This window comes from Saccopteryx bilineata, chromosome 6, assembly GCF_036850765.1.
Source record: "Saccopteryx bilineata isolate mSacBil1 chromosome 6, mSacBil1_pri_phased_curated, whole genome shotgun sequence".
Lineage (NCBI taxonomy): Eukaryota > Metazoa > Chordata > Mammalia > Chiroptera > Emballonuridae > Saccopteryx > Saccopteryx bilineata.
Window position 1 is genome coordinate 184,610,719 of NC_089495.1, and position 12,493 is coordinate 184,623,211.

Sequence of the window (12,493 nt, forward strand, 5' to 3'; positions counted from 1 at the left end):
CTTTTATTATAACTCTAATTATATGGAAACATAATTTGAAGAGTAATTTTGAGGGGTATATTAAGTTATAGGTAGTCAGATTTTTTTTTTTTAAACTAATTAATGCTCAGAACTTGTCTTTGCTAAGTAGACTTAGGGACAATTCTACTATGACACTCAAGTTGTTCATGTTTGTACTTTTTATAGCTTTCAGTTCCTTTAAATTCTGTTTTAAAACAGTGGTTTTCAACTTTTTTACAGTTGGGGACCAGTGAAAATAGAATTATTTGGGGGACTGCTAAGGCAGAAATTACCCTGAGCACGAGCAGATTCGACTAAGATCATTGGGTGTATAATCTTCATATAACAGCCAGGTGGTTGGTTACCTCTTTCATGAACCAGAACCAGTTTGGGGACTGACAGTTGAAAAACACTGTTTTAAAGCATTTCTCAGTGTCCATAACTTCAGTTAAATGTTAGACTTTTTTTCCCAAGTGGGAGGAGGGGAGATAGAAAGACTCCCTCTCCCTCATGTGCCCCAACCAGGATCCACCTGGCGACCCCCATCTGGAGCCATGCTTGCAACCAAACTATTTTTAGCACCTGAGACTCTACAGAGCTCTCCTCAGTGCCTATTGCTGATGTACTTGAACTAATAGAGCCATGGCTGCAGGAGGAAAAGAAAGAGAAATAGGAGAGGTGGAAAAGCAGATGGTCACTTCTCTGTGCCCTGACCGGAAATTGAACCCGGGACACCCACACACTGGGCTGATGCTATATCATTGAGCCAACTGGCCAGAGTATTGTTCTTTTTTAGAATATTTTCATTATGCTTGGGACCACACTCATTTCAGATAAGCACATCCTTGGAAGACAGATGCACATGCCAAGATTTATTCTGAAAACTGAGAATTCATATATATTAAGATTTATTTAAGTCATCAATTTCCTCATATGTAGGATTGAGGCCAAATAATTTCCCTAGCTCTTCCAACCATAAAATTCTGTGACTTTATTATGTAACAGTATTGGCTATGATGTCAAAACACTCAGGTTGCTCATTAAAGTGAGGCCATACTATAGATAATTTTGTTTGGAAAATGTTTTGAATGTTCTTATGATTACATTTTAAATGCAGCCATTTTTTTCAGTCTTACATTTTAAACATAATTTGGTCTTAGTGAAAGCTTATCCTTTTTAACTCATTTATGCTTGAGGTTGAAATTTTTGAAATTCAGTTCTTCAAAAATTTCCCAAAAATTCACATCAGTTTTTTTTTTTTTTTTTTGTATTTTTCTGAAGCTGGAAATGGGGAGAGACAGACAGACTCCCGCATGCGCCCGACCGGGATCCACCCCGCACGCCCACCAGGTGCGACGCTCTGCCCCTCCAGGGCGTCGCTCTGTTGCGACCAGAGCCATTCCAGCGCCTGGGGCAGAGGCCAAGGAGCCATCCCCAGCGCCCGGGTCATCTTTACTCCAATGGAGCCTCGGCTGTGGGAGGGGAAGAGAGAGACAGAGAGGAAGGAGAGGGGGAGGGGTAGAGAAGCAATTGGGCGCTTCTTCTGTGTGCCCTGGCCGGGAATCGAACCCGGGACTTTTGCACGCCAGGCCGACGCTGTACCACTGAGCCAGCCGGCCAGGGCCTCACATCAGTTTTTGACAAGCTCCCAGTGTGTCAGTATCTGCAGCAGGACTAACTCTGTGCACCATGTGATAACATGTACCTTCAGTAGGCAGACGTGTGAAAAATCAAGTCTGGTGATGACCTTGAGCAGTAGGATATAAGTAACTGCCAATACCTTTCCAGTAATAGAACACAAGGCATAAATGGGTTAACTACAGCTAAGACTTAAGGATTTGATGAATTACTGTACTCTTAGAGTTTAAAGTAATCATACTATTTCTAAAGCAGACATCAGTAACACCTACCATCTGTTTTTGTTTGTGTTTTGTGAGGCAATATAGGTACAGAGAAAAGAACAGAATGGGATTTTACTAAGGATCATGACTGTATAACAAAATCCAAATCACCCAATGCAAAAACTTCATCATCTGAATCCTTAAACAGTGTATGTGGAGTTGGAGGTCCAAAAAAGTCACCAAAAATCAGTAAGAAAAATGTATTATGTGCAAGAGAAAGTTGCTCACCACTTCCAAAATCATTTTCTTTGGTAAGATTATATATATAATATTTTTCCTTAATCAGAAGTGGGTAGATCATTTTCTTCTAATCAAATAATGCTTTGCTTATCTACTTAGCTTAAGGTTTTGTTTCTTGTCTGGGGAAAATGAGGAACCTAGTGATAAGTAAAATAGCTTCCGTGAACCTAATAGGCTGATTATAACTGCTGTACAGGAGGAAGGTGGTGGTATGAGAAGTACAGAGTACTGGGAGAGTAATGTGATAAAGAGTGTTCATTTCCAAAGATGTGCTGCATGCCTATTTGTCTACACATCAAAACTACATAATTTATTTTCTAGATTTGAATGGGCTTAATCCTGTAATACTGACACTTCTTTCATATCTTACCCTAACTCAAATCTTACCCTAACTCAAAGTCTGTAACCTTTAGTTACTAAGTCACAAGTTCACAAAGCAAATAGATGAGAATTGTAGTTGAAAACAGTATGACTACAGCATTTGCTTTAGAGTTTTGAAAGGAACTTTAAAACTAGTAGGTAAATGATAATAACAAATAATATATTGAAAAATTCCTCTTGTGTTATGTAAGTATGCTCTAAAGTCTTTTAAAAAGACATTACAAATAGGAATCAATTATAGGTTAAAGTGAGATAGTTAAAAATGCAATGTTTACGAGGAGTAGATTTGTATTTTGAGTTATGCTTTTTTTTTTTTTAAGTTGTGGATACTTTGGTACCAGTTTATAACTCCCCAACCTACATTTTAGCTTGGGTTGTATTGATGGCTTAATTTGGAGAATTTTGAAGTAGAAAAGTTATAGAACTGATAGCCAAGATAATGTAGTTCACTATAACTCGGTACAGTTGAGTGTTTTGAGTCAGAATTGCCTTTAAATCCTGGCTCCACTATATGTTGCCTATGTAACATTTTACAAGTTGGTGATTCCTTCTGCACTTCAGTTTTCTCATCTGTAAAATGGGGCTGTGAACATTAAATAGGCTGATTATATAAGCATAATACCTGATACATTGTAAAACTCAAATATTTACATAGTAAGTTATTCTGATATGTATTAACCTCTATATACAAAGAGGGAATTGACAGTTCAGAACATCTATATAGCCAAGATCTAAAACCTCTAATAACAACCTTCTGTCCTACTACTTTAAACTGAATGTTTTTATTCCTGAAGGTTTCTATTTATATTCTTTTATTCTGTTTAACTAGTAGTTTTGACGCACCATATTTTTCAAACTACATTTTACATGAAACCTCCAATGTCCCAAGCAGATAAAAATGGAACTATACTGTTTAGAGCAGATAGATAATCTAAATCCTAGCCTCCTCAGCTCGCCTCCCATAACCCCACAGGACCTTTGCAGGGCTCTCAATTTCTGCAGGCCATGAAAAAGTTTCCCACTAGATCCCTGGTTGGCGAACTGCGGCTTGTGAGTCACATGTAGCTTTCTGGCCCCTTGAGTGCGGCTCTTCCACCAAATACCACGTGTGGGCACTACTTTGATAAGGAATGTACCTACCTATATAATTTAAGTTTAAAAAATTTGGCTCTCAAAAGAAATTTCAATCGTTGTACTGTTTATATTTGGCTCTGTTGACTAATGAGTTTGCTGACCACTGCCTAGACCAGGGGCCTCCAAACTACGGCCCACGGGCCACATGTGGCCCCCTGAGGCCATTTATCCGGCCCCGCTGCACTTCCAGAAGGGGTACCTCTTTCATTGGTGGTCAGTGAGAGACGCAAAGCATGGCATCGCTCACATACTGTACTACTTCCAGTGACGTGGGATGCACGCCTCATGGTTCCGGAAGTATGTCACATCACTTGTTACATCTGGCAGAGACAAATATGGAACCAGACATTGACCATCTCATTAGCCAAAAGCAGGCCCGTAGTTCCCATTGAAATACTGGTCAGTTTATTGATTTAAATTTACTTGTTCTTTACTTTAAATATTGTATTTGTTCCTGTTTTTTTTACTTTAAAATAAGATATGTGCAGTGTGCAAAGGGATTTGTTCATAGTTTTTTTTTTTATAGTCTGGCCCTCCAATGGTCTGAGGGACAGTGAACTGGCCCCCTGTGTAAAAAGTTTGGGGACCCCTGGCCTAGACTATCATCCTATGGTCTTTTGTCAGTATTGTTCTATCAGCCTTACTTTCCCTGAATCCTGTATCCTTTCCGTACCCCATCCTTCAAATCCTAAAACCTAGGTAATTACCACCTACGTTCTTTGGTGCTACTCTGTGCTAGATAGAATTTTAATTGTTACCTATTTATTGGCTTGACATTCACATGAGACATTTTGTTTCCCATTGACTGTGTACTTTTAATTAGGTATTGGAAATTTGCTGTCAATTAGTTGTACCAGCTTACACTACCTTCACATCAGTGCCCATTTCTCAGTTTTCATTAACTGAGTGTTAACAGGTGTTTCTGTTTTTACCAACGTAAAGAGTGTTGAGATGTTTCACTTTAATTCAGCATGAAGTATTTTCATGTTTTTGGCCACTTTGTGATTGCCTATTTTTCCCTAATTTTTAAATTGCATTGTTTGATTTTTCTTACAAATTTGTAGTTCTTAATATATTCTGGACATTAATTCTTTATTGGTTATATTCAATGCAAACATTCTTTTCCCAATATTTATCTTGTCTTTTCAATTAAATGAAAATATCAGTATGATAATATGATGTAATGAAAGTTATCAGTCTTTCATATTATAAAATCCTTCAGCTATTGTCCCCCAAATATTTTTGTTTTCGTGTAAAAATGTTAGTTTTGATTTTAACATATATGTTTTCAAACTTTCTGGGCTTTCTCTTTGCATGTAGTTAGTGAATTAGTGCAACATCTGGCTTGGGATACCCTCCTTTCTCCATCATTTGTAATGCTAATTTGGTCATAGCCTTGGCAACTACTGGGTCAGCTGTTAGGCACTATTCTGTTTTACTGGCCAGTCTTATTTCTGCACTAATACTACCACATCACTTTAATTAATGTAGTTTTACACTTACACAGTGTCTCCCCATCCCATCTGGTCTTACCCTTTTACTTTAAATTCTCTGTCTTTTACCTGTCCATATAAATTTTAGATTTAGTTTGCTTTAAGGGATTAATTCCCATTTCCCAATATTGATATTGAGCTTTCTCATCCACATATTTCATTTTTTCCTCTACTTTTGGGTCTTCTTTCCAACAAAGTTGTACCAATTCTTCTACAGAGAAAATTATACTACTTGTTAGATTAATTCCAAAATGTTTAATGGGTTTCCTTTCTACTGTATTGAAAAAAAAAACTTTAAAAAAGTTTTCTGGTTTAACTTTTTGCTTTTGTATATATAGAAACACTATTGATTTTGCTTTTGTATATATAGAAACACTATTGATATTTTCTAGCTCTCATAGGTCTATGAGAATTGCCTGCCTAAATTCTCTTGGATTTTGAATATAGTTATTCATGATAATTTTGCATTCTGTTCCACTCTTTATACTTCTTGTCTTTTTGTTGTTCAGGTGACTATGACCTCTGGAGCAATGTTAAATTGATACCATACCAGCAGGCATGCTTATCCATAGTTTTTGTTAGACACTTGTTAACAAAATAATGTTCTAGTTGTTTAAGGGCTTTTCCTTTTCCTTTTAATTTTGAATGGGTGTTGAATTTTAGTAGCAAATGAATTATTCCCTCAAAACTTCACTAGTTTAACTTACTTTGGCTTTAAATACTTTTTTACTTTCTTTGGGTTTCTATATGTCTTCATTCATAGCCCAGGCATACTCCTATTAAGACTACTACTACTGTGGAGAGAAAATCATGTCACTTCCATGGTACTTAAGCAAGAAGCACAAAATTACAATAGCTATTCAGATGAAGGGAATTAAGAATCCAGAAAAAAACAGCTTATGGAAATTGAGCCTCCAAATATCAATGAAAAACATATACAAAGCAGAAGGGAATTATATATGGTATTATAGCTATCAAACTTTACTTAAACTAAGGTGGTCTGATAAGAATCTGATTAGATACTGGCTTTTAATAATTATAATATTTTAATATTTTCAACTGTCATTTGTAAATATGATTAAAATATTACATGTAGGACAGTTTGATCATAGAAGATTGAAATTTATAAAATGAGAAGTAGTGAGAATATAGCTGCTGAACCACTGACTCATCATATATTTATTTATTTTTTGTATTTTTCTGAAGCTGGAAACGGGGAGAGACAGTCAGACAGACTCCCGCATGCGCCCAACTGGGATCCACCCGGCACGCCCACCAGGGGCGATGCTCTGCCCCTCCGGGGCGTCGCTCTACTGCGACCAGAGCCACTCTAGCACCTGGGGCAGAGGCCAAGGAGCCATCCCCAGCGCCCGGGCCATCTTTGCTCCAATGGAGCCTTGGCTGCAGGAGGGGAAGAGAGAGACAGAGAGGAAGGAGGGGGTGGGGGTGGAGAAGCAAATGGGCGCTTCTCCTATGTGCCCTGGCTGGGAATTGAACCTGGGTCCCCCGCACGCCAGGCTGACGCTCTACCGCTGAGCCAACCGGCCAGGGCCCATCATGTATTTATAAGTAGGACTTTCTGGCTTCAGGAATTTAGTTGAGTTTTTGTCACTATAGAAGTCCATTGATCCATCAACAAAAATATTTTAATAATGTGTAAAATACAGAAAGTTAAGACAGAATTTACAGCGGAGAGAGGGCTTGCATTTGACCTAGACCTAGACCTAAGTGGAAGGGTGGGTACTTATAGGCTAAGTGGAGAAAGAACAGTGATCTAAATAAAGGAAGGGAACTAGATGTGGACACACACTTTCATGAAATAGGAAAAAACTAATTTGATGGGAAGAAAGAAACTTGTTTTTGAAACAGTAAAACATAAGGTTAGATGAAAAAGATGTCTTAAAGATATAGCTTGAAAGAAAAGTGTAGACTTTCATGTTTTATAGTTATTTTCTGACATTTGAGTCAGAAATCCTGATAAGAAAGAATTGAAAATCACGTGTAGTCACAAAAGCCAGCTCAAAATTATTACTACATATAATTTAAGATTAAGGTTCACTGAAGAATTTAGGTTAATACATAGATGTCAAAGATGAAAAGGGAGAGAGAAAAAAAATCTGCAATTTACTGGCTTTAGGGTTTGAGAAAGATGGTCAAAGGTGAGTCCAAGAGTACTTAAAGTTTTTTTCTTTTCAATCTTTGCTATATATTTTAGGAGAGTCATTTAGCATCTTCATTATCCATGTCTAGTGAAGGAGCAGAGAAAAAAGGATGCAGTGTGCCTTGTGACTCTACTCATGTATCAGGTTTGTACTCATAGCCTTGCTTTTTATTTTTTACATTAATTACTGAAATGCTGTGAAATTTTATCTAAAGGAATTAATATATTTTAAGTCATGCTAAATTATTTGTTAATGTCAGAATGCACAGTTGCCTAAAATGATATACTGTAAATAATGAACTGGAAAAAATGCTTTTATCAAGAACATATTAGTTATTTTAATCACGATTGTAGCTCTATTAATTATTTAACTGTTCCTAAGGCCCTACACACCCTCTTAGTCGCAAACGAATGTACATAGAAGATAATCTAATTAATTCCGAAGAAATAGGATTGGAAGAGGAAGAGAGAGCAAACTTCCTTCCCCAAAAACTGTCTAAAATCGAAGATGCAGATCATCACGTTCACAAAAGTAGGTAGATCAAATACATGTGTCAAAATCCAGTTATTTGGGAAGGTAGTATCTTAGATCTCGACAAAACAAATCCAAGAATGATGATGCTTTAATCACAAAGTTTACTTGATGAGAATAATGTAGTAAGGGTCTTTTTTACTCATAAATATTCCTCTTTCACTGATTACCTCATACAAGTTGTAGTACAGTTTGAACTTACTAAATGCTTTGGTTAATAACATGGAAATAGCTAAACACAGTAAAAAAAAATTAAAACTGTTCCATTTTAATGTACTGCTTTAACACCCATGCCAAAAGGTTTTTTCTAAATCAACTATTTTTAAATTAAAAAATATAAATATAACAATGTCTGCCTTTTATGTCATAATCCTTAAATTTATACATAGAATTTGAAAATAAGATTTTGTTCTCAGCCTTATGACAAGGCTAAATTTGTAAAAATGCATATTTTAACTTTGGCTGATTATATTCATTTTTCAGTGTCTGAAAGTACATCTATGTTATCAGCAAATTACTTTTCCAATCCTGGGAAGGACTGGGGAACTGAAATTTCAGATGAAAGAGATGGAAGCATGATGTGTAAGCAGTTCAATACAAAATTTATGATGTGTCAGCAGTTCAATACAGAATTTAAGAGAAAATTTAATGTGAGTTATTTAAATTATATCTAATAATGTGATAATATGCCACCCTTTCTAGACTATCTACTTGTTTGATCTTTTGGCAACAATACACCCGTTCATGAACTCAGCTTTCCTCATGTACTGGTGAAAAATTGGAACGATTCCTAGGTGAAAATCTAAAATCTGTGCATTATCTCTATCCTTTCTGTCTTTGTCCTATTTCCCTTTTTACTTTAACATTTTGACTCTTCTGTAATTTTTCTTTATCTCATAAAGCTGACTGCTAATGAGGGTACTAAAGGATGAGCAGCCTCAGCTAGAGAAATCCCACTGTACTTTGTTTGACCTGCTCTGTACCTAGTATCCGTAATTATTGAGGCTGCAGTGTGGTCTGTTTTGATTTATTTAAGGTTGACCTAGTCTAAACAGAGAGAAGCCCTGATTTATATACATGGTGGGGAAAAAGTAGGCTTACAGTTGTGAGTGCGAAACACAGTTTATTCTTGTATTATTTTCTATAGGAACAACTGTAAACCTACTTTTGCCCCACCCTGTATTATTAATACATCTGTGGCTAGATGTGAATATGTTTTTGTGAAAAATGGTAATTAATAATTCTGACTATGACTTTGAGGCTGTGTTCCTAAAGAGAATTGTAACCACTAGCATTTAAAAAAAAATTTAGTTCTTTTATGAAAATAATTAGTTACCAATTCAGCCCTTAGTCAAAATCTTTCTAATGGAACCAGACACTGCTTACTGATGTTATTTATTTACTTATTAACTCTTCAGTTGAAATCACTGAATTTTAAAATTTTCACATCTAAGTTCTTAGTCATTTACATTTCATGGGAAAGGTTTTGTTCTTAATGTAGTTTTGATTATTATTTTGTAAACTGAATATTTTTCAGATCCACTCCAAATTGATGGATTATTTTACTAAGCAGTCTTGGAAAACAGCTCAGCAACATCTGAAAACAATGAACCATCATATTCAGGAATATAGGTGTGTAGTAAAAAATCTCTTCTAAACACTTATGTTTTGAATGCTATAGTTTTTTAAAATAATATTTTGTTCCTTTAATAGAATAAAAAAGCTTGATAAATTCCAGTTCAACATCATAGAAGAGTTGGAGAATTTTGAAAAAGATTCACAGTCTTTAAAAGATTTGGAAAAGGAATTTGCGGTTTGTGTTTTTAAGAATTTTAAAATTTAAAACCTCTATTGACCTTTTGCTTTAAGAGCCACCATAAAGATTTTTAGTCAGTTTCATATAAACACACTTAAATTACACATTGAAAGTTTGATGAATATGTATTATTACAATAAGGGAGAAATTATGAAAGATTTTTTTTTATCTGAAAGTTTATAACATCTGGATTATTAGCATATAGCCGACTTATTTAAATTAGAAATACAGTAAATTCTGTCAAGTTTGAATTTTTAATCATATTAAAGTATAACTAGTTTTTGTATTATAATTTAGGACTTCTGGGAAAAGACAATTCAGAAGTTTAGTGCCTATCAAAAAAGTGAACAGGAGAGGTTAGTATGACATTTTTTTATGACTGGAATCTATAATATTAGGTTTTAAGTTAGTAACTTTTTATTACTTATATATATATATATATACTGTACTATAGCAATTTAATTTGAATTCTTGATAAATACAAAGGTAACTTTTCATTAATTTACTTAATAAAGGCTTCGCCTTTTGAAAACTTCGCTGACCAAAAATGTCTTCTACAACACTGATCAGGAAGAAACTATTTGTACATCTGAGGTATAAATTTCATATTTTTAAAATTTCAGTATTGGCTGGTCTTTTTGCTGTGAATTTTTTATAGTAAATAAAGTTTATTTTACAGATGTGTTTCATGAAAGAAAGCATGAAAATGCTGCAAGACAGGTTTCTTAAGGAAATGGTAAGACAGCTGTCTTAGTTTGGGTTTTTAACATGGAATAATCATTGGTGCTTTCTTTCTTTTAATGGAAATTCTTTCACAGGTTTTCTTTTTGAATTGAGAGGAGATGGTTTTAACTCAGTGACTTTGTTATTAATTTATAATAAAATAATAGGCATGATTTAGAGTCCCTCCTAAAGAAAAAAAACATCAATTTGCTGATAGAACAATTCTCTATAAGAATGATGTCTTTGTTCTGTGTCTGAGCACTGTGCAGGACAGAACTCTTCCTTCTCAAGAAGGAGGTCAGGACATCCAAGAAGAGTTACTGTCCACTTGGACAACAAGACTTGATAGATTTGGGAATAAAATTAGTTGACTTTTCCAAAGGCCTAGCAGACCAGCAGCTGGTTCTGGGGGGAAAAGTACATTTGTGTGGGGTCTAGAGGCCCTGCTCCAAGTGAATGTGTCTTTGGTGTTTTCTCAAAGAGGGTGGGAATTTTTATGTATACAGGGTATATTAATGTACTTAATTTTAATAGCTCGGCATGCTAAAATAGTTGAAGATCAGGATGTTTTGCTTGAAGCAGACAAGCTAACTAGATTGATCCTTGTTGAAATTGTTTCCTGGACCTACTTAGTTTATTCTCTTCCTTTAAATATTAAATCTAAATTTCATTGGTTTGGGATTGAAAAGACTGAAGGTCTCTTCTAGATCAGGGGTAGTCAACCTTTTTATACCTATCGCCCACTTTTGTATCTGTTAGTAGTAAAATTTTCTAACTGCCCACTGGTTCCTCAGTAATGGTGAGTTATAAAGTAGGGAAGTAACTTTACTTTATAAAATTTATAAAGCAGAGTTACAGCAAGTTAAAGCATATAATAATAATTACTCACCAAGTACTTTATGTCAGATTTTTGCTAAGTTTGGCAGAATAAATCTTTACAAAATAACTTACTATAGTTAAATCTTTTTATTTATACTTTGATTGCTTTACTACCGCCCACCATGAAAGCTGGAATGCCCACTAGTGGGCGGTAGGGACCAGGTTGACTACCACTGTTCTAGATGATCATAGAGTTTAGATATCTAGGAACAGACCCTGGGGGATTAGATAAATGAGCACTACAGCTTTATGAAAGGTGTTGTTTTTAAATGACTCCCAAATAATAGCTTGATTTTTTTTCTATTTTACGTGATAGTTTGACAATGATAATTTAAAATGTAATTTTCTTTTTCTCGACCACAGCATAAAGAAGAACTTCTTAATGTACGCAGAGGACTGCTGTCATTATTCATGGCTCATGAAACAGATGTTAATGTGGATATCTAGTTGTTTTACTCAATTCCTTTTTGTATGTAACTGAGGAAGTACTAGAGTAGCCTCTACAAAGAAAAAATACACCTCACCCAGGCAAGAGTACCTTTGACTTCTGAATTCAAGGAAATGTATTATAGACGAAAAGACCATTATAATATGACGCTAAGCCCCCAGAACTTCTCTATATAATACCAGTTGTTTTTAGAGAGAAAGTTTTGGTGAACCAAAAAGGAATTGGTTTGTTTTTATAGTAGTATTTACATTAGACAAATATTAGGCAGTTAACTAAATTATATTTATAAAAGCTAGTTTAATAAACTAATTCATTATACAAAAAGTATTTTAAATGAATAGTTTGTACTGAACCACAAAATACTATTAAAATATGTTTACTAGTTCAGTTTATAAGTAATAAAAATTAAGCCACTCTGAGAAGTCTTTGATTTTAAATATGTCAAGTGTGAATTGGTACTTTTAGCACACTGTAGGAGGGTATATATAGTGAATTATAGCTCCAATGTATTAGAAGGTACTAAATAGCCTGAAACAGTTACTATGTTGTCTATATTTTAATTCTAGGTAGACTTCTTAATTAATAGCAGGCTGTTTTGACAAGTACTTGTCAAGCTTCTATTCATTGTAGTAATTTGCAAGATTACTTTATAAAAATAAGTACACATTTAGTTTGCTTTAATAGCATTTTCAACTTTATTATACTATGAAATGTCATTTGGATAAATACCATAAAATTATTTTCTAAATCATTCATTGTTTTCCTCGTGTATGGTCAAACAAAAT

General features: G+C 34.8%; 1 protein-coding gene across 1 annotated transcript in view; it reads left to right on the forward strand.

The window, feature by feature from the left end:
* SYCP2 (synaptonemal complex protein 2) overlaps positions 1-11,826 on the forward strand; it is a 102,748-nt gene extending 90,922 nt beyond the window's left edge. The window contains 12 exon segments of the mRNA XM_066235658.1: positions 1,947-2,152; positions 5,913-5,960; positions 5,962-6,111; positions 7,365-7,455; positions 7,693-7,842; positions 8,326-8,492; positions 9,380-9,474; positions 9,556-9,655; positions 9,956-10,014; positions 10,174-10,252; positions 10,338-10,394; positions 11,624-11,826. Coding sequence (XP_066091755.1) covers positions 1,947-2,152; positions 5,913-5,960; positions 5,962-6,111; positions 7,365-7,455; positions 7,693-7,842; positions 8,326-8,492; positions 9,380-9,474; positions 9,556-9,655; positions 9,956-10,014; positions 10,174-10,252; positions 10,338-10,394; positions 11,624-11,707 — 1,286 coding nt within the window. The 3' untranslated portion in view covers positions 11,708-11,826.
* Positions 11,827-12,493: the final 667 nt, after the last annotated feature.